We start from the raw sequence: 19,272 nt of genomic DNA on the forward strand, positions 1-19,272 counted from the left end.
TTACCCAGGGTCACCCTGCGATATTAAAATATGTTTCCACCTTCGAGAGGGAAATGAAAAGTGTTTTAAGAGGTTAGTTTTAGGGGAAGGAGACATAATGTCCTGAAGATGCCAATGTGGGTTAGGATGCTGTTACATTTACCATTGTTCGGTGAGCTTTCATTGGCGAAATCCAGTCATTTCAATAGGAATCCACATGATCTGGAATTTCGCATAAGGGTGAAAGATTTCCCCTCACAGATTTCGCAATGGGTTTACGTTGGTCATGTGAATTCGATAATGCAGAGGACATTTTCTTAGAAATCACCACTAGTGAAATCGTTTACTTTTAATAATTCATTTCCCTCAGTTTGGGTGTCAGGCGGTGTCCCATCTTCAACCTCGTAATGAAAGGGATAAAAACTCTCAGTCCTTCTCTGATTACACTTCACAGTACAATTGGAAGAAAGGAAACCGCTTAGGAAATGGAGTCTCATCCCTCTTTATTCCATAATTGCTACCGCAAGACTTTTGTTAAGCGAACCGTCCATGTAAATGAAACACAAACCCGCACAAGGGGGGCTAATTGGACATAAATGGGAAATAAATGTAGCCAAACAACAGACCTGAATCTGGGTGCACGCTATGAATGGACTTTTGGAAATTACAGATTGGCATTCAACATCCAGTTCCTGTAGAAACAACAGAGAGGTAATTTGAGAAGGAAGGGGAAAAAGTTTTCAATTCTTATTTTTAAAAGTGTTTCATATATTTTTTTAACACAAATGCAACCACAGTTAGTTTCAGTAAGCCAAGTGATGTTTTGCTGACTCATACAGTAAATGTGTTTTTGTTGTCATACAATGCAACTTTTAAAGGTTTTTTTATTTTGAGGGGTGTTTGTGACATTTACCAGCAACTTTAAATCTTCAGACATTAGTAACGATTTTCCAGTTTTGTCTCAAATAAATCTTTGCATCTTTTTGTGGACTAATATCAGTGTCATAAGTGAAATAATAATAAAATATATAATATAATAATAAAATATGTTAGTGGAATATAATAGTATATTTGATATAAAAATCAATCTATGTTACATTCAATTGTTTTATGGGATTTTTAACTTGTTGAATATTGCACACAAGTGAAATGAAACATTTTGTATGTTTCATATAGTATGACTATATAGCAAACAATATATAATTTGATAAAGAGGTAAGATATTTGAGATTGAGATTATAATCTTTAAGATATTTACATTTTTGATGTTATGACAGGCAAGCATAATTTTCCCTGTGACAATTCTCATTACTGTCCAGATTTTTTTTAATAATTCTCATTATTCTTATTAGAATTCTCACTAAAATACTATAATGCAATGATTGTACAAACAATTGTAAAAAATTTTTTACAAAAATGCCTGGATGAAATCTCCCACGGATGTCACATTTCATCCTTTGTAAGCAAAACAGAACACTGATATGTACATGGATATTAATGACTGTGTCTGATGAATGCTTGTTCAGCTGTGCTCTAGGAGGAGGCACTGACCCTTTACAGACTTCATCTTAGACCATTTTGTGGCTTTTCTAAACATTAGAGACATGGTTTGGGGTGAGTTAGTCATAGATCAGCATATGTCGACAATGAATACCTGAAAAACACAATTACCACAAGCCAAGGTGGGAAAGAGAATGTCAGTTTTGCACATGGTCTCAAGATGTTAGATGATTTCTCTCCTTTAACCTACTCAAGTCACTCCATTTTCTTTGAAAGTGATGCACTCTTCTGATCTGGCTCCTCTCTAACCCCACAGAAATCATATTGAGCTGTTTAAAGTCTTGTGTTACAGCCATGTGGTCTGTATGTTATGGGGTGTTGCACGTATCTCTTTGAAGTCCTGCAAAACTGTCACTGAAAAAAAAAAAACGTTAATCAATGTTTGCATAATCCTAAACTCAACTTTTTAAGTGACTTATAAACTATCTTTTTCCATTATATCAGTACAATCAATTCATATTTTACTCAATAAAATGCAAAAATGTTATGACACGAGTAACACAAACAATTGTTTGACTATATTAGTGAGGACATCTCACTCATAGACACACATTGTTTTTTCAGTATGTAAGGTCACCTAACCTGACCCCCTACCCCTAAACATAAACCTAACCTAAACATTGGTTTATTTTTAACTAGTTAGGTCCGGCTAACTAGTTGGTGGTCAACAGGTTTCGTCATTTCAATTTCAACGTAATTTTTTTAATAGTGAGGATATTTTGGACCTCAAAACCAACCTCCACACACACACACGCACTTGCTGGGTTTTCATGTTTTATGGGGACTTTCCAGATGTGTAATGTTTTATAGTGTACAAACTATATATTCTATCCCCTACCAATCACAGAACGCTTTTTGCATCATTACATTTTCAAAAAACTTTTTTACTTTAAATGTATGACATTCTCTAATCTCTTACTCATGAAGACAAAGAACTCAGACCACCCAATCATAAGATTTAACAACAGTAGCATTGCAAGAGCAAGGAAATAAATAAAATAAGTAATAAAAAACATAAATTGACAAAAATAAATGATAAAATGTTTAAATGGTGAATCAAATAAATATGAATAAAGGGTTAAATACTAAATTAAATGACTACATAAATGACTAATGATTATAAAATGAAATCATATAAAAAAATAAAACAACACGGATGTATGCATTCCTAGAGTAACACACACATGTTGTTATTGAATTCAATAATATCAATTATTGATATTGTAATCCTTAGATCCTACAAACTGTTTAAATACTTTCAGCATAGGCCACATTAGATGTAGCTTCTGAAACACCTTTGCAGTGTAAAATAAAATAAGTTGCGTGACCCTTGTAGTGTGAGGTGTATTCTGGTTTAGTGTGCTTGTGGTATGTAGAGAATGGTGGCATGTGCACCTTTCATCAGGTTATCAGCTCATGTGAGTCTGCTACTTATGGTCACGCTGCTTGCAGGACTATGAGTGATGACTGAAGCCTGAATGCAGTGAGCGTTAAAAGGCCCTTTTCACCATGAATGAAACGAGAGAAGTCGGCCACAGCTAAAGAGGAAATACTCTTAACGGAAATCTCTAATCCGGTTGTAAGGTCAATGTATCATGTCTTGAAATCTTTCTTGTGAAGAACAAATCATACAGTGCTTTGCCATATATGGCTATTGAGATTTGTTTTTATTTAGAGGTTAAATATACAGTGAGTTATTTCTGAATTCTTTTCAACATTCATGGAAAAGTAGCCGTCATTTTTTTAAATCGATTTTTTTTTTTTTTTGTCTCTTTGAATAGCGGGAACAACTTTGAGTCTGATTTCCAATGAAAACAGAAACATTGCGTCATAAAATGAACATCTTGCTTTTATAGTTGATGTGTATTTTGTCTATCCAAGACCTTTTATTTTTTGGTTTGGAAGGATGACCTTCCATTGTTAGATGTACTTAAGGAGGAAGGGAAAATGAAGACTCTTTAGGGTTTCCTTGAACATGTTGTGCAGGCGAGGTATGGAAAGTTAATCAAGGCCTTGCTCTCTTCACCCTTGATGTCCTTTGGGGATCAGGTGGGGAAAATGCAGCCCTCCACGGGAATGCTTCACCCCAGAATCATCCATCAGCAATGGCCCTGACTGCGTTAGTGCACGATGGTGTAGGGTCAATTGTGGATAGAGTTTCGAAGCGGAAAGTCACTTTACGTAAGCCCTGGAGATTTGGACAGTTTGAGACTTGCCCTTTTTCCCATAATAGGCTAAAACAAGTCAGCTAGAATGTGAATAAAGCGATGATGCAACATTTGAATGTACCAATGTTCTGTCATTATTTTTCACTAATAAATGTAGTATCATGAACATGAATGAAGTGTGCCACTTGATTTAAGTAATTTGTTTCTGTGCAGGTCACTTGCTGAATTAATTAAAATGTCTTTAAAGGCCTTTTTCCTTTTCTGTTTCGTGAACAGATAAACTTATCCATGTAAACTTTGTTTCTTGTGTTTTTGCAGGGGGGTTCAACACACATCTGAATCTTTTTACACAAAGGGTGGATTTACTTGAGCAGTTCTCAGGCTTAGTACCAGCCAGCAGGAACGTGACCCTTTATGAGGAGGAACAGGGATGTCCAGTGCTGGACATTGGCCTATATTCCACACTCACTATGCCCACCCAGAAAGCATTTGGATCAAGGTTTGACATTTATTTGTTTGTTTATTTATTTATTTCAAATGTATTTATTTAAAAATGAATTGACAATTTTCATGACAATTTTTCATTTAAATTAGATTAAAAGGTTAAATTAAATTATCTTGAATACATTTACACTTCTGTTCAATTGTCTGTATTTTTATTTATTTATTTGTTTTGTTAGAAATCAATACTTTCAGCAATGATGCATTAAATTTATCAAAAGTGACAGTAAAGACTTTTGCATTGTTACAAAAAAATTATCTTATTTCAAATAAATGCTTTTCTTTTGACATTTCTGTTCATCAAAGAATCCTGAAAAATGTATCATGGTCTACTATTAAGCAGCCCAACCATTTTAAACTGTGATAATAATAATACTACATGTTTCTTGAGCACCAAATCAGAATATTAGAATGATTGCTGAAGGATCATGTGACTGAAGACTGGAGTAATGGCTGCTGAAATCTCTAGGAATACATTTCATTTTAAAATATATTAAAATAGAAAACAGTTAAATTGTAGTAATATTTCACAATATTACTGTTTTTACTGTATTTTTGATCAAATAAATGCAGCCTTGGTGAGCATAAGACAAAAACTTTAAACAATCGTACCGATCCCAAATGTTTTAACAGAAGTATATGGTTTTTAAGTTCTCTGAATTAAAATGAAACCGTTTTTGTCTTGATACTTTAAGTGTCCATGTGTTTTCATAGCTTTGCAGATGAATTCACCGTGCTGATTCAAATGCGGAGCTCTCAGGATGTGGACCGAAGTGTGTTGACTTTGCTGAACTTCTATAATCACATTTTACTCCAGATCCGTACAGGCCCACACAGCATCACCTTCATCACCACCCAGCAGCGTGACTATGAGTACAAACACCATTTAACACATGGCGCTAATCACTAAGCTTTCCCCACTTCTGAAATAACATTGATCTTATAATAGTGTACTTGAAACCCCATTATGTTGTCAGCTGTCTTTTGAACATCGGGTGTTTTCCTCTGGCATCAGGTTTTCAGTGTCAGGACTGTCTGACTCGCAGTGGCACTGGATCTCAGTTGGGGTTGCGTTTGAATGGCTGGCTGTGTATGTGGACTGTGTGCTGGTGGAGAAAGTGAGCTGGATGTACCCTTACATGGGCATCACTACAGATGGCCTACTGATGGTGGGCGGCATCCTGGAGGGGTTTGAGACACCCTTTGAGGTATTGTTCATTTGTCATATGCAAGAAGAGTATGGAAAGAGGATAGACAGGTACACATAACTATATGTCAATGTCAAGAATCCATCATGCTTGGGCAACCAGCCTTTCCTAATGTCATTGATTAAAGACTCTAAATATGTCGTACTACAACACAGTGGTTTAGAAGAATGTTTATTAAAGAAACTAGAGCTATCCTGCTAATGTAGCACTAGCAATGCGTCATGGGAAACATGTCTGCCTGCCACATCACTTTGCTTCACAGCTGTGAAAACCATCATCTCAATGGCTTTAACTTAAAAATGAATGGTCAAACAGCATGCCAGGAGTTACAATGAGTTTTTTTTTTATCATGGTGACTGTGGAATCAAGTTCACAATTCATCCTAAATCATTGAGGCATGTGAGTGAACGTTTGACCAACACTCTTGTGAAATCAATGCTCAGCTAATGGGTTGTTATGTGGATGATGTCATAGCTCAGATTTGTCTGTGAAGTCTGTGTCTGTTTTCACAGGGAGAGCTGAGACAAATGACCTTCATAATGGGAGATGCTAATGCTGCCAAGGATCATTGTGCTCTTCATCAGTATAAGTGTGAACCTTTGAAAGGACGCAGCTTTATTAAGACAGAAAGTAGCACTGAGGTAGAGTTGTGGACTTGCTGTACTTGAAAGCAGTTACATGAACTGGATTTTTGTAATGTTCTTTAATAAGTTGATGTCTTGTTTCTTTAAAGTGCTAATCTTATCAATGAAATTACTACAATGCGTCATAGACATTTAAACAATTGCTATTAAAACATACTGTTAACTAAAATACGACAAGAAAAAAACAGCACCAAGATATTAACAATGCACTAACAATGTGTTAAGGAGAAAAATCTAGAAACATTTGATCATTTAAAATGGTCAGTCATAGACTCATAGTCAGCAATGTTAGAGATAGATGTAAAATGTTTGAACCTTTGGTTTAATTTTGCCCTTAGCAAAATTGCAACAACAAAAAAGTTTTTTCTAAGATGACAAAAATATTGAACTTGACATGACAATATATATATACTAAATGTAAAGGATATTTTTGTCTAAAGACAAAATGTATGACTAAAATGGGAAAAAAACTGCTCCTATCCAAATATAACTGGAAATACACAACTTTGCCTGAAAAATTTGTGAACTGATGCTCTGTTGGGCTTTCATTGCTCTGGAGTTTGGGGCGGGACAATCTATGTGTGCTGACCAATGGCAGATGGGGGGAGTTTTTGGGAAGTCTTTTATTTTTTTTTTATTGAATTTGGTGATGCTGTTGGAACAGTAATTACTCGCTTCACCTTTAATCCTGGTAAAATCTTGACCACTGAAAGTAATGTGTTTTAGTGACATCTTGTTTTCCTCTGTTTACCTACAGAGCCCTTTGTCGTCCTCAGCTGGCTCAACGGTTGACAGAACTTTCTCATCAGATCCCTCCACTGGCACTGACGATACTGCCAATATTCTTTCAGTTCTAGGGTTCAGGCCTGATCCCAGAGAATCACATGGCTTGGTAAGAGACATCCCAATGTTAATTAGAGATTCCAAATAGTCAGTTTACAAGCAATATGTGTATGAATTATAGCATAAAACCTCAGATAAACACAGCCACAGTGAGTAATTATACAGCTATGAATAGACAAAGCCTGAGTACAATATGGGAAGAATGAACCTCAGCTGGAGAAGAGAGATGGATGACTTTAAAGGTCAGGGAATTGAATAAATGAGAAAGAAAGGATCACTCTGACTTCTCATTTGTCCTCATAAAGCTGTTGCTGTATTTTCCTACACGGTAAGGGTGATGATGAATTATCATCATGGGAACGGTCTTTTTTTCAGCACGGTGCTGTAACAGAGAGGAGCTGTGCTGAGATTGGTGGGCCATTTTTGATAAACGCCCCGTCTGGGAGAGTAAGAACGGGTAGCCTGTGAGATCGCTAGTGTACTTCAGGAACAGCTCCAAAGCTTGCAAAGCGTCTGGAAAGTCATTAGACACCTTATTTGCTTTTGCACTGTGCACTGCTGGACATTCTTTTAGAAGTTTACCAGGCTTATGTTTCACATACTGTACATTATGATTTGATTGCAGTCTGCACCTCAAAAGCTTATGTTTAATATTCAACCTGCAGTATTTTGCTAGACACTGCCTGCATATTAACTGGCTGTGGGTGTGCGGCCACTTTTACATAATGTTGTCTGTTATCAGCTGAATAGAGTTTAATACACTACTGGAGGACAATACTGCCACACTTGACAAAATACCTCCCCTAAACACCAGGCAATGTGCTGAATTGTGGTCTATATAATCCTATATTTTTTATTTTTTATTTTTTACTTGATCATTCCTGTATGGAGTAATTATAGATGAGACAGAGGAACTGTGGGAGTTCTGTTCTGCACATGTCCGTCAGCACAGCATGGAAATGTTCCTGGAAATGTTTGTCTGCCATCCATTTATTCTGGCCTCATAAATGTTAGATATATTATTACTATCTCTGCACTGTAATTTAGTGCACCCTTCTGAAGCTAAAATAAGTCATAAAGTAGATAAAACTTCACACTTTTTCTAAGTTTATTTTTTAATATACAGCCTGAGATATTCTCACGGTTTCATAAAAAAAAATGACATCTGTGGTCCAAAAGTTCACAGTAAATTCTGACATCCATAATATAAATAAACCTAAAAATAAGATGATCTGATAGATTCATATTGTAACATGCAGTTCTTGTCTGTTTAGTTTAATTGTGTTTTTTGTTCTGTTCCCTGTTCTGCTTTTCCTGAGTTATGTTCCCTAGTTAGTTTCCTTATTATTTAGGCTCTTTACCTGTTCTGTTTGACCTTCATTACCCTGTCTGTGTATTTAAAGTATGGAAATACTTTTACCCCCTGTGGTAAAAATCAAGTTTTTAATGTTGTTTATATGTTGTCTATGTGGTGTTTTTAATGTGCTTTAAGACAAACCATGTGCAAATTCATAATACAACACCATTGCTGAGTATTTTCTCCTTAAAACTGCACTGAAAAAAAGTCAGTCTCAAAAACGCGGTTTGAAATCGCTGGTGTTTCTGACATCACAAACTACCTTGTAACCAATCATGTCAATGTGCCACTGGGCTTTAGCATATCATTAACAGCGAACTAGCAAGGGAGTCTCGAGGTATATTTTTTTGTTGATATGAAAAATCGTGTAGATTTTGCAATATAGTGGGTGTATGATGTATATTACAATCTTATGATGAACTATAAGCCTTTCTCCTTTTATATGCCTGACGTTCTGAGTTGTTCAAAGCGTTTCTGATGATTGTTAGAGGGCTGAGGTGGCGAACGGGAACAGTTTTGTGTAACATTAGCAACACATTATTAGCTGTTTGATAACATAGTCAAGCAAAAGGCTAATCATATTAATTACCATTATGTGTTCGACGTTGTAATGAGCGATACCATTGCGTTACCTCAGTAAGTTGGCAGAGTGAATCTGTTAGCTGGCATGGGTGGAGGTGGGGCTAATTAGCATATTCATTGATCTGCATAATACTAAATGAAGCAAGGGTGTAGAGTTGCATTCAAGCTATTTTAAGGCATGAAGAATTTAAATATGTCATTTTGGTCGGCGCATATAGCCTCGTGGGCAAGTGTGCCGACATATAGCCCCGTTGTGCTTCGGGCGACCTGAGTTCAAGTCCCGGCTCGTGGACCTATCCCGATCCCGTCCCCCCTCTCTCTCTCTCCCACCTTACTTCCTGTCTAGCTACTGTCCTATCCTAATAAAAGGCAAAAACGGCAAAAATATACCTGAAAGAAAAAAAACACAAATACAATTATTGACTACAGAGGGACTTTAAGCCCTTAGTTTCCTCAGTTCATTGTCTGGTATTGTTTGTGTTATTATTGGTTGTATAATCTTTTCTCCTGAGTTTTCTTGTGCCCGTTGGATTTAGTTATAAAAGAATATTTCCTCACATCCTTAATTGTCAATCAAATAATATACAATTTCAAATACAGTAATGTAATTTGTAATTGATAAGAAATAAATGCTAAAAAGTTTTTCTCTAGTGTGAACCTCAATATATACGTGCACACTGAATATGTTTGGTGAAGAGACCATCTCCCATCATTTCTTGTGGTTACTGCTGCTTGATTAATTAGGCTATGTGGAATCATGGCTTCCAACACCCACCACCAGTGAAATTGTGAAAACCTCAGAGTCAGGGTCTCACAGGAAAGTCAGGCAACAGAGTTTTCATCTGTGATTGATCTCCTTGAGTTACCTCTGTAACCATGGCAGCCATTACCACTAATCATCTCTGTTTTAATGACCTTGTGGTCACACAGCATCCCACTGCTTTGATTCTGAGAGCTGGAGGTCTGCTTAAAAACTTGCTTTGAATCAAACTAACCCCATCAAGTGTATTTCTGGAACAAATTGTCATTTCTGATGGATGGTTCATCAGTGCTTTCATAAATCTATCTCTTCTCTGCTGCTTTCTCAGTTGTCTGAATGTGTTTTTTATTTGTCACTGTTCAGCAGGGATGGAGAAATCATTTGTGTTTATGGAAAATCTAAAGTAGCTTCTAATTTGGTTCTAAAACTGGCTTTGTCTGATCTGAAGTTTCCATGCATGTCCTCTTTGCCTTTCTTATCTATCAAGCTATAAAAATGATAACAAGTGCCATGAATGTAGTGCCATATTTGAATCATATGCTCATATTCCAAGTCTTTGTTTGAGGAAAAACACTGAAATTTGTCCATTGGTATTTGGTAATCTTCTCCAACATAGCTCTCAAATGTCATTCATGTTCACATACTGTATAATGTGGCATGTCAAAGGCTTGACCTCAATAGGCTGATGCCAAACGCTATTGGTTCTTGTGTCTTATAACCAATTTGTGTATTTACAATTGGTTAACTTAGATTTGACAGCTACAGCGGAGGGAATTTTAGCTTTCTGTTAGTAACAGAAGACTTATATTGCACATGGGTCATATGGAGCAATTTTATGATACTTTTATTGTGTGTTTCTGTCATTTTTGTACAACCTTTGCTCACCGTTGACTTTTGTTGTATGGAGAATAGCAGCACAAACATTCTGCTAAATATCATCTTTTGTGTTCCATGGAAAAAACAAGTCATAAGAAAAGACATGAATTATAGAATTTTCATTCTTGAATGAAAATTTTAAGAAAGTTTCTTTCACTTTAAGTCATCTTTGAGCGCACCCTCCTTAAAAGCCATCAATTTTATCCCATTTTCTATTAATTTGAGCCAATATTGCAAAGAACGTACACTACCGTTAAAAAGTCAGCAGGATTTTAAAAAAAGAAATTATTTTTTCAGCAAGGATGCATTCAATTTATTTAACATTCTATTTATCAAAAAAAAAAAAAAAAAGAAAAAAAAAAGAAGACTTTCAAAAGCATTTAAAAAATCTTAATAACCCCAAACAATTGGACAAATGTCCTCAATCTCCTTCAAAACGACCTAATTGCCCATTTTCTTCTGCAGACATAATTCAAATAGGACACTACAAGTGGCTATTGTACATTTTATTTGGGTGCTGTTCATCTTAATGGCTGCCTGAAGGTTTAGTTGGCTTGAGTGTGTGAAGCCTGGGCACAGCTCCTGTGTCTGGGAGGTTCTCTCTCTGGGAGGGCACTTGGAGAAAGCCTGCACTGTCTGGGAGCTTTAGCAGGGATACAGCGACTGTGGTGCAGTGTGTATCTCCAGCAATCATGGTGTGCTGTGCCTGTATGGGATGTTACCTTGTACTAGATCTCCTTCTGCTTGGATTGCATGTGGAATTGCATGTGGAGGGCAAATGGAAAGCCATGGTATGAAACAAATACATGTCTTTCCTTTTGAATTGTGCTTCATTTCATTATTCATTATTAGATGGTCAGATTTTATTTGGATATTTTAGTGCAAGTATCACCTAAACCAACATGATGTTTTGGGTAGCAGTTTACTTAAAGTTTGTATGTATATGCATGCATTATAAAGGTATTCATAAAGTACATTATAACAAATTATATTTTTTCATAAATAATTGTAACCAAAGTTAAAATGCATTATAATATTTGCAGATTCCTTGTTACATCTGAATTTTTTTATGTGTGTGTGTGTTTTAATGCATTTGACTTTCTAAAGGTGTAACATAAGTATTATAATGTATTATAACTGGTTACAATTATTCATGTGACCATACAATGCATTATGTGGTGCATTGCAAGGCATAATTAAAATATTAAAAATACTTTTATAATGCATTATATATAAAGACTTTAAGTAAAGTGTTACCAATTTTTTATGATCTGTTTTTATCTAATTATACATCTGTCTTCTTTAATTCTAAAGACAAAAAGTGCAAATGTATAAATCAGACTGTATTGTTTGAGCTTGGTTGGCTCTTGTATGAGCTGACGTATCTACACATAACTTTTGTAAGATTGGATTTAGATCTCTTTGCCCAGTCGCTACATGAATCAACAATGGAGACTTTCCCATGAACATGTTCACTTGCTGAACAGGGGTAAACTAAGAGGGTAAATGTGCTGGAAACTACAGGTTGAGTGGAAGTTTAAGGAGATTGTAAGACACCAATACAATTGGAGGTCAGCAACTTGTTAAGTGAGTGTTTATTGTTTTTGTCCAGATAATTTGATTGACCTGAGGTGCTGAGGTCATTGGTAGCCAACTAAACTGTATACTCTATAGTTGTTTTTTTCTTTACCAATTCCACCATAATTTCCTTTCTGATGATCCACAAAAAATTTCTGATTGATTTTCTTGATGGGAGTGTCTGGTTAGACCAGCTGGGTCCTTCAATACATGACTTGAAAGGATTTCCCTCATACCTGTGTCTTAACTTTTGATTTATGGCATCTCTTCTCATTCACTGTTGGGTCAACCGTGGTGAACACTGATAATATCCTGCTCGGGGCCTTGGGTTCCAAGCTCTGACATTGTATTTCATCATTTTCCAGTCTCTGTAAACCTCCAGAATGAGTTAGTAGTTATGACTTCACTTCAGTTTTTGGTCTTTAGCACCATAGACTATTGGTTTGATTCAGTTTAACGGTCATTGTCAAGTACTGTACAGAGTCAATGAAATCACATATAACCAGAAGTGTCATAGTTAGATAGCATATAAATAAATTATGGTAAAGTACAAATGATAGAGTAGTGCAAATGGTCATTGTACCGCAGAAAAAGTTCCCCTCAAGTTTACACAGGTGTCCTGGTTTATACCTATCCAAAGGTGTATTTCATTGCTTAGTTTGATTACCAAAATAACTTTTATCTTAATTTTAAACAATGCATCTATAGTTCGAAATCTTACAAGCATTTTTTTTGCTTTTTACAAGCATTCAAATGTGTGTGTGTGTATAAATATTAAAATAAATGTCCCTTGGGTTGATATTTTGTTATGTAAATGCAAATTTGCTGCTCAAAAACATTTCTTAAGTTATTATTATCAATGTTGAAAACACTTGTGCTGCTATATATTTTTATGAAAACTCTGATTCTTTGAAGAATAGAAAGTTTTAGAAGGGGGTAGCACCTTTTGGTGTTTTATTCTAGAAACTAATTAATGAAAATCTTTAACATGTAATATGCTCCGTTACCATTTAAATGATCTAGTAGCTCACTTCCTCTCAAACATCCCACTGGCGTATCTTCTGAACAAAGTGTAATTGTGTCTTGTAGCTTGTGGTTCTGCTCCAGCTTCTCTCACAGGAGTTGTTCCAGTGTTCGGTACAGTTCCAGCCAAAGATGTAACCTGTAGCACTGAGGAGGGTAAAACAATTATTTGGGGAGCTGTGTCACCCTTGAGAGGATCAAGTGTCCCTCTCATCTGAGGCAGCCGCCTTACAGTGTTAAGTGCCTGACTGCTCTTTCTCTGTAGCTTATTGTTAGAGGAAGAGAGGAGGACAGTGGGATGGAGCCTCTGGGTCTCTGAGCTCAGAATCACATGTAGGCCATTTCCCTTATCGTAATTGATAATCTTTTCATTCAGTGCATTATTCACTTAATTTTCATGGTACCTCATTTAGTGGTCATCTGGCGCTTGTGTCCTGGTTTGAAAAGAAAATGCAGAAAGGATGCTCAACTCAACCATGTCTGGTTGTATGCCCCGTTAAAATGCTGTTCTCCATAATTTGATGAATAACTGCTGCCATAATTAATAGAAAAGGGACACAGATATCTCTTTTAAATGGAATTTGGTTTTCCTTCTGCTTTCTCTTGAAAGTAATATAGCAATCATTATTTGCAACAGCTAAGTAGCTCTGACTTTAGTGAATAAGGTGCGAGCATGTTTGTGCTGAAAGGAATGATAATGAATTGATTTAAATACCCACAGTGCAACATTGTACCCGGTTAAACTAGATTGCAGATGATTAATGAGGACAATGGGTTTTTGTGCTGAAATGTTTAATGGAATAGCCCCTTAGTGTTTTGCTAATGTATCTTGTATGCCATGCAAAAATGTCCTCACAGTCTATCTCTTGTATTATTTTGTTCTCTTCCAGAACTCCAGCGTCTCTTCCCAGAATGAAGATCTTAATAGTAAATGGGACATTTCGTCTTATCCGAACAAAACTTCAAAGCATTCAGTTCGTGGCTTTGTAGTGGTGGATGAGTCTGACCGACTCAAGTCTCCCACCATCAGCACACATAGCAGGTATAAGGACACAATTGACAAAAAGATTCAGTCCACCACCTTCAAATCATCAGATGAGAACTTCACCTCTCAAAAAATGAAAACAGATTTGGGTGAAGGCCGCCTGGAGCGGCTCCCATTGAAGCCCTCTGGGGACACAGCTGACCTGGATTCTGTTTTGAATGTGAAGACATCAGCCAGTCAAAAGGATCTTGTCAGGCCCACAGTCCATCCTGAGTTAAACCAGCTGACTGAAGAGGGTTTCTTACTTCCTTCAAAGAGCTTCTCTGGGTACTCCCGTAAAGTAGTTAAACAGCCTTTGGTTGATGTTCACTCAAAAAAAGGGTATAAAATGCTAGTAGGCAGTGGACAAGCTGACTACAAGCACACAAGCAAGGAACAAGTTGCACTTAAACATGGTGATGTTATATTAGGCATGGATGGAAGGAGATACAGGCTTCTCAGTGGACCTCCAGGGCCTGTTGGACCACCAGGGAAAAGAGTGAGTTACCACAACTAAAATCCTGATGAAATGAGGTGAAATCACATGCTCTCAGGGAAGCTGATAATACTTAAGTGATATTCTTTCTGTAAAATGTGCCAAATTGAAAATCTGAATTCAAAAACCTTCCCCCTCATGGTGACTAAATAGATTAAACTTGTTTATATGAAGAGTATCATTTGTATTTATGTAATAGAAACAATCTTATGTTTATTATATTGGTGAATCTCTTTTCAGATGTAAATATTAACGGGATAATATATAGAAACAATCAAGTTTAAATTAATTAGTTGAGTTAATTTAAGAGTTGAAATGATGTAATAATTTTACAAGTATATTCTTGAAAATAGTCCATTAGAATGTAGAAAACAATTGGTTGAGCAATATAAGTTAAACACTGCAACACAAATACAGTACACTAATATCAATACTGAAGTCCTCTGAGATCATTTTCACTACAATTGATAAATGAGACAGAAGATGGCACCATTTGTGTCAATCTGCGTGGCGAAATGTTTCACCCCTACGTGAAATTCCCGATTGTGCCGATTCCTATTGAAATGACTGGATTACGATTTCTGCGCTAAATATGAATGCATCTTGCTGCGATTGACCAATCAGAATCAAGTATTCCAGAATGGACAATAGTCTTGGCAGTAAAATGAGCTAGGAACTATTTTGGAATACTTCATTGCTGAAAGCTGAATGTTATAATCATTCCCTCTCTTAATGGAGTTTAACGGAACATTCATTTGATCATCCTTCACATCAGTAACATTACATTACTACAGCTGCCCTTTTCTGAATTGTAACCTCCTTGCATAAAACCAAAATATCAGGCCTGTAGTTCTTTCAGTTCTAAAGCTGCTCTTTGCTTAAGGTTTGAGGTCTGGCAGCACTACGAATTGGCATGTCTAAGAGTGTCACATTACGTAATATACATAAGATTAAAAAGGGCATGGACCTATAAATATTAATTAACTCATGAGTCTTATGGTTTCACAGAGTCTTTTGCTTCTGCTGTTTCATGATTTCCATGCTTATATTTGAAAATGAAAAGCAATCCTCTATAAACTTAGCATGATGGTTGATGACAGTAACCTCACACTTTTCTGTGGTGAAATGCTTTGATAAATGCCAAAGTCCCATGAAGTTAATTCTGCTTCATATTTAGGACTCTAAGATTGCTGTTTTTGTTTGCACAGGGGTGTGCAGGTAAAAGCGGCTTTATTGGATACAAAGGCGATCAGGTGAGGAAAAACACTTCTTTAAATACTACATATTGCAGTGTTCTGTGAAGATGACACTGATTTGACCTGTATGTCTCGACAGGGTTCTCCAGGACTCAGAGGAGCAGATGGGTCGAGAGGCATACCAGGACCCCCAGGTCCACCGGGACTCCCAGCCCTCTACCTTTGGAGGAACACAGAGGAGGATTGGGCTGCATTCAGGGTAGGCCTCAACAGTCTGACTAGCCTTAAAGATATAACACAAATTCTATGTACCACAGTTTAAATGCCTGGTACAAAAAGATTGAAGCTGAATTAGCATAAATTTGATGAATCTAGGTATTAGTCGATTATACTGCCCATCCTTACCAAAGTTGAACATGGTCCAGTGAGCCACCGCCCTGTGTCTTTCAAAGCTGTTGGATGACCTAGTCTTTCTGTGTTCCTGCCAGACCTTGTATTCTATCTATTTGTGACTCTCTATTTTTGAGCATATAATTAAATGTAATTGTAAAACCACAGGTTTGACCTCCCTGTAGATTCTCATAACTCGAAACAGTTGTGAATATCTGCTTGTGATTGTGCAGCGGCAACTTGGCATTATGTAATGTTTTTTTGTTTTTTTGTGGAGCATGTCCAAATGTTGTTCCTCGTCATTTGGCACAATCCTGGATTATGATTGATGAGTTTAGTCCTCCAAAGAGGAGTCGTGTGTATAAATTGAGCCATTGGTGGTAGGAGAGGGAGTTGTACCTTTCTGAAAGAGTGAGACTTTATGTACATTCTAAGATGCTGTTGCTTTAGACCATCTTTTTTTGATTGGTGATTTGGGGTGTTTTATTTTAATAAAAAAACATTTTTTTACTTTCAATTTAATTATTTACTTACTGTATGTGAATTTTTTTTAGCTTAGATAATTGTGGAAGTTATATAAGTGCTTCAATATGGATGATCATTTCATATGGTGTAATGTATAATTTGGCTATTGTTTCGGAAAATGATGTCAATTTCTTTTGTACGTATTTTTGGCAGAAAATATTGGCCCAATTTTCCATATAAATCTTCACTACATTGTCATGGTTTAATAAATAAATAAATTATGTTTAAATATTTTGTTGGCTTTTTTCCTCAGATTTTTGTCACCATGATCAGTGATCAAAATTATTTGGAAAAAGGCCAAAACATATTTAAAGATTATTTAGTTAGTTTAGATCATTACATTTATTACAATGTCTAAATGTTCAGTGTACACTAAGGTTTTTGATGGTCATCTAGGCAAGTGCACTGGGAGGTCCGATTCCCCAGCTTCTCTTAAACTCACCTTCTCTGGACCAGGAGTGAGCCGAACCCCTGCCCTGGTGCCAATTGAGCATGTGCCAAGACAAATGTTGTATAAAGGCGGCCAGGGTGATTTAATAACAGTGTGACAGAGACTGTGTGTCTATGTGGGTTCGAGGCCTTTGCTTTTCCAGCCCACACTGTAGAGACAGCGTACACTGTCCTTCAGTTCTTCTCCTCTATTTGAACAGGAGAGATGCCTTTCAACACTCCCTGGTTTGTTTTCTTATTGAGATGAATTGAAACATACAGGCATTAAGTGTTATTAGAGCTCAGATTGAAGATTTGTTGTTTAGAAGAGTTTTCTCCCTCTTAATTCTAATCAGGTACAGTGTTCCTCATCACCTCGCGAATGCAGTCTGAATTGTATTTATGCATTCGTGCAGAGGCTGGGTACAAAACTGTTTGCTCATTTAATATTTACTACATAGTGAATGCCAAAATGAGTGAATTGAGACAGCTTAAACAGTCAAATAGATACAAATAAAATAAAATAAATTATATTTGGAATTTGTTTGTTTTTTCTGCATGTGTTCATTTTAATTTTAGTATTTTTTTTATGCCTTTATAATTTTATTAGCTTTAATTTATCTTTATTTCAGTTTTTATTTTATTTAATCTTTATTTAAAATTAACTAAAACAATTTTATAGTTTTACTTTTACTTTACTATTTAACAATAACAACATAATGTTTGAAACTAGCAGTATGTATTTATATATATATATATATATATATATATATGTGTGTGTGTGTGTGTGTGTGTGTGTGTGTGTGTGTGTGTGTGTGTGTGTGTGTGTGTGTGTGTGTGTGTGTGTGTGTGTGTGTGTGTGTATGTGTATGTGTATATGTGTATATACATGTATATATGTACATATATGTACTGGTCCCATATATACATATTATACATATATATATATGTGACCCTGGATCACAAGACCAGTCACAAGTCACACGGGTATATTTGTGGCAATAGCCAACAATACATTGTATGGGTCAAAATTATCGATTTTTCTTTTTGCCAAAAATCATTAGGCTATTAAGTAAAGATCATGTTCCATGAAGATATTTAGTACATTTCCTACCGTAAATATATCAAACATTTATTTTTGTGAGTGAATGCAGCATAATCACGAACATAAATGGACAACTTTAAAGGCGATTTTCTCAATGTTTCGTTTTTTTTGCACCCTCAGATTCCAGATTTTCCAATAGCTGTATCTCAGACAAATATTGCCCTATCCTAACAAACCATACATCAATGGAAAGCTTATTTATTCAGCTTTCAGACGATGTATAAATTAAACTTTTACCCATGTGAATGGTTTTGTGGTCCAGGGTCACATATATAATATAGTACCAGTTAAAAGTTTTGGATCGGTAAGATTTTTTATGTTTTTAAAAGAAGTCTCTTCTGCTTACCATGGCTGTATTTATTTGATAAAAAATACAAAAAAACAATTTAAAATAGCTGTTTTCTATTTTAATATATTTTAAAATAAAATGTATTCCTGTGATCCTCAGCCTCAAAATTTTCTGCATCATTACTCCAGTCTTCAGTGTTACATGATCCGAAAAGCATTTCAGAAATCATTCTAATATGCGGATTTGATGCTCAAAACACATTCATTATTATTATAAATGTTGAAAACAGTTGTGTACAACCTTTTTTCAGGATTCTTTGATGAATAGAAAGTTCAAAAGAACTTTTAGGAACTTATAACTTATAAGTTTATAACTTTTAGTTATAAAAAATATAAATAACTGTTTTCAACATTGACAATATTAATAAATGTTTCTTGAGCATCAAATCATCATATTAGAATGATTTCTGACGGATCATGTGACACTGAAGACTGGAGTAATAATGCTGAAAATGCTGTTTTGCCATCACAGGAATAAATTACACTTTATATTCACATAGAAAACAGCTTTTTAAAATTGTAATAATATTTCACAATATTACTGTTTTTTAAAATATTTTTAATCAAATAAATGCAGCCATGGTAAGCAGAAGAGACTTCTTTTAAAAACATTAAAAATCTTACCGATCCAAAACTTTTGACTGGTAGTGTATATATTATTTGACTGTTCAAACTGCCTG

The 19,272-nt window shown here is 35.7% G+C and overlaps 1 protein-coding gene across 2 annotated transcripts in view; it reads left to right on the top strand.

The window, feature by feature from the left end:
• Nucleotides 1–19,272, top strand: part of LOC309498514 (uncharacterized protein) — a 52,749-nt gene that overhangs the window by 11,560 nt on the left and 21,917 nt on the right. For both annotated transcript variants that reach the window (XR_014205974.1, XM_082169281.1), the window contains exons 2-9: nt 4,026–4,206; nt 4,923–5,081; nt 5,224–5,416; nt 5,929–6,057; nt 6,818–6,952; nt 13,970–14,602; nt 15,808–15,852; nt 15,935–16,054. Coding sequence is in view for 1 of the 2 variants with exons in the window: in XM_082169281.1 (XP_082025407.1) it covers nt 4,026–4,206; nt 4,923–5,081; nt 5,224–5,416; nt 5,929–6,057; nt 6,818–6,952; nt 13,970–14,602; nt 15,808–15,852; nt 15,935–16,054 (1,595 nt within the window). In the remaining variant the exon portion in view is untranslated. The remainder of the gene's footprint in view (nt 1–4,025; nt 4,207–4,922; nt 5,082–5,223; nt 5,417–5,928; nt 6,058–6,817; nt 6,953–13,969; nt 14,603–15,807; nt 15,853–15,934; nt 16,055–19,272) is intronic.

This window comes from Leuciscus leuciscus (assembly GCF_965113295.1).
Source record: "Leuciscus leuciscus genome assembly, chromosome: 5".
Classification (NCBI taxonomy): Eukaryota; Metazoa; Chordata; class Actinopteri; order Cypriniformes; family Leuciscidae; genus Leuciscus; species Leuciscus leuciscus.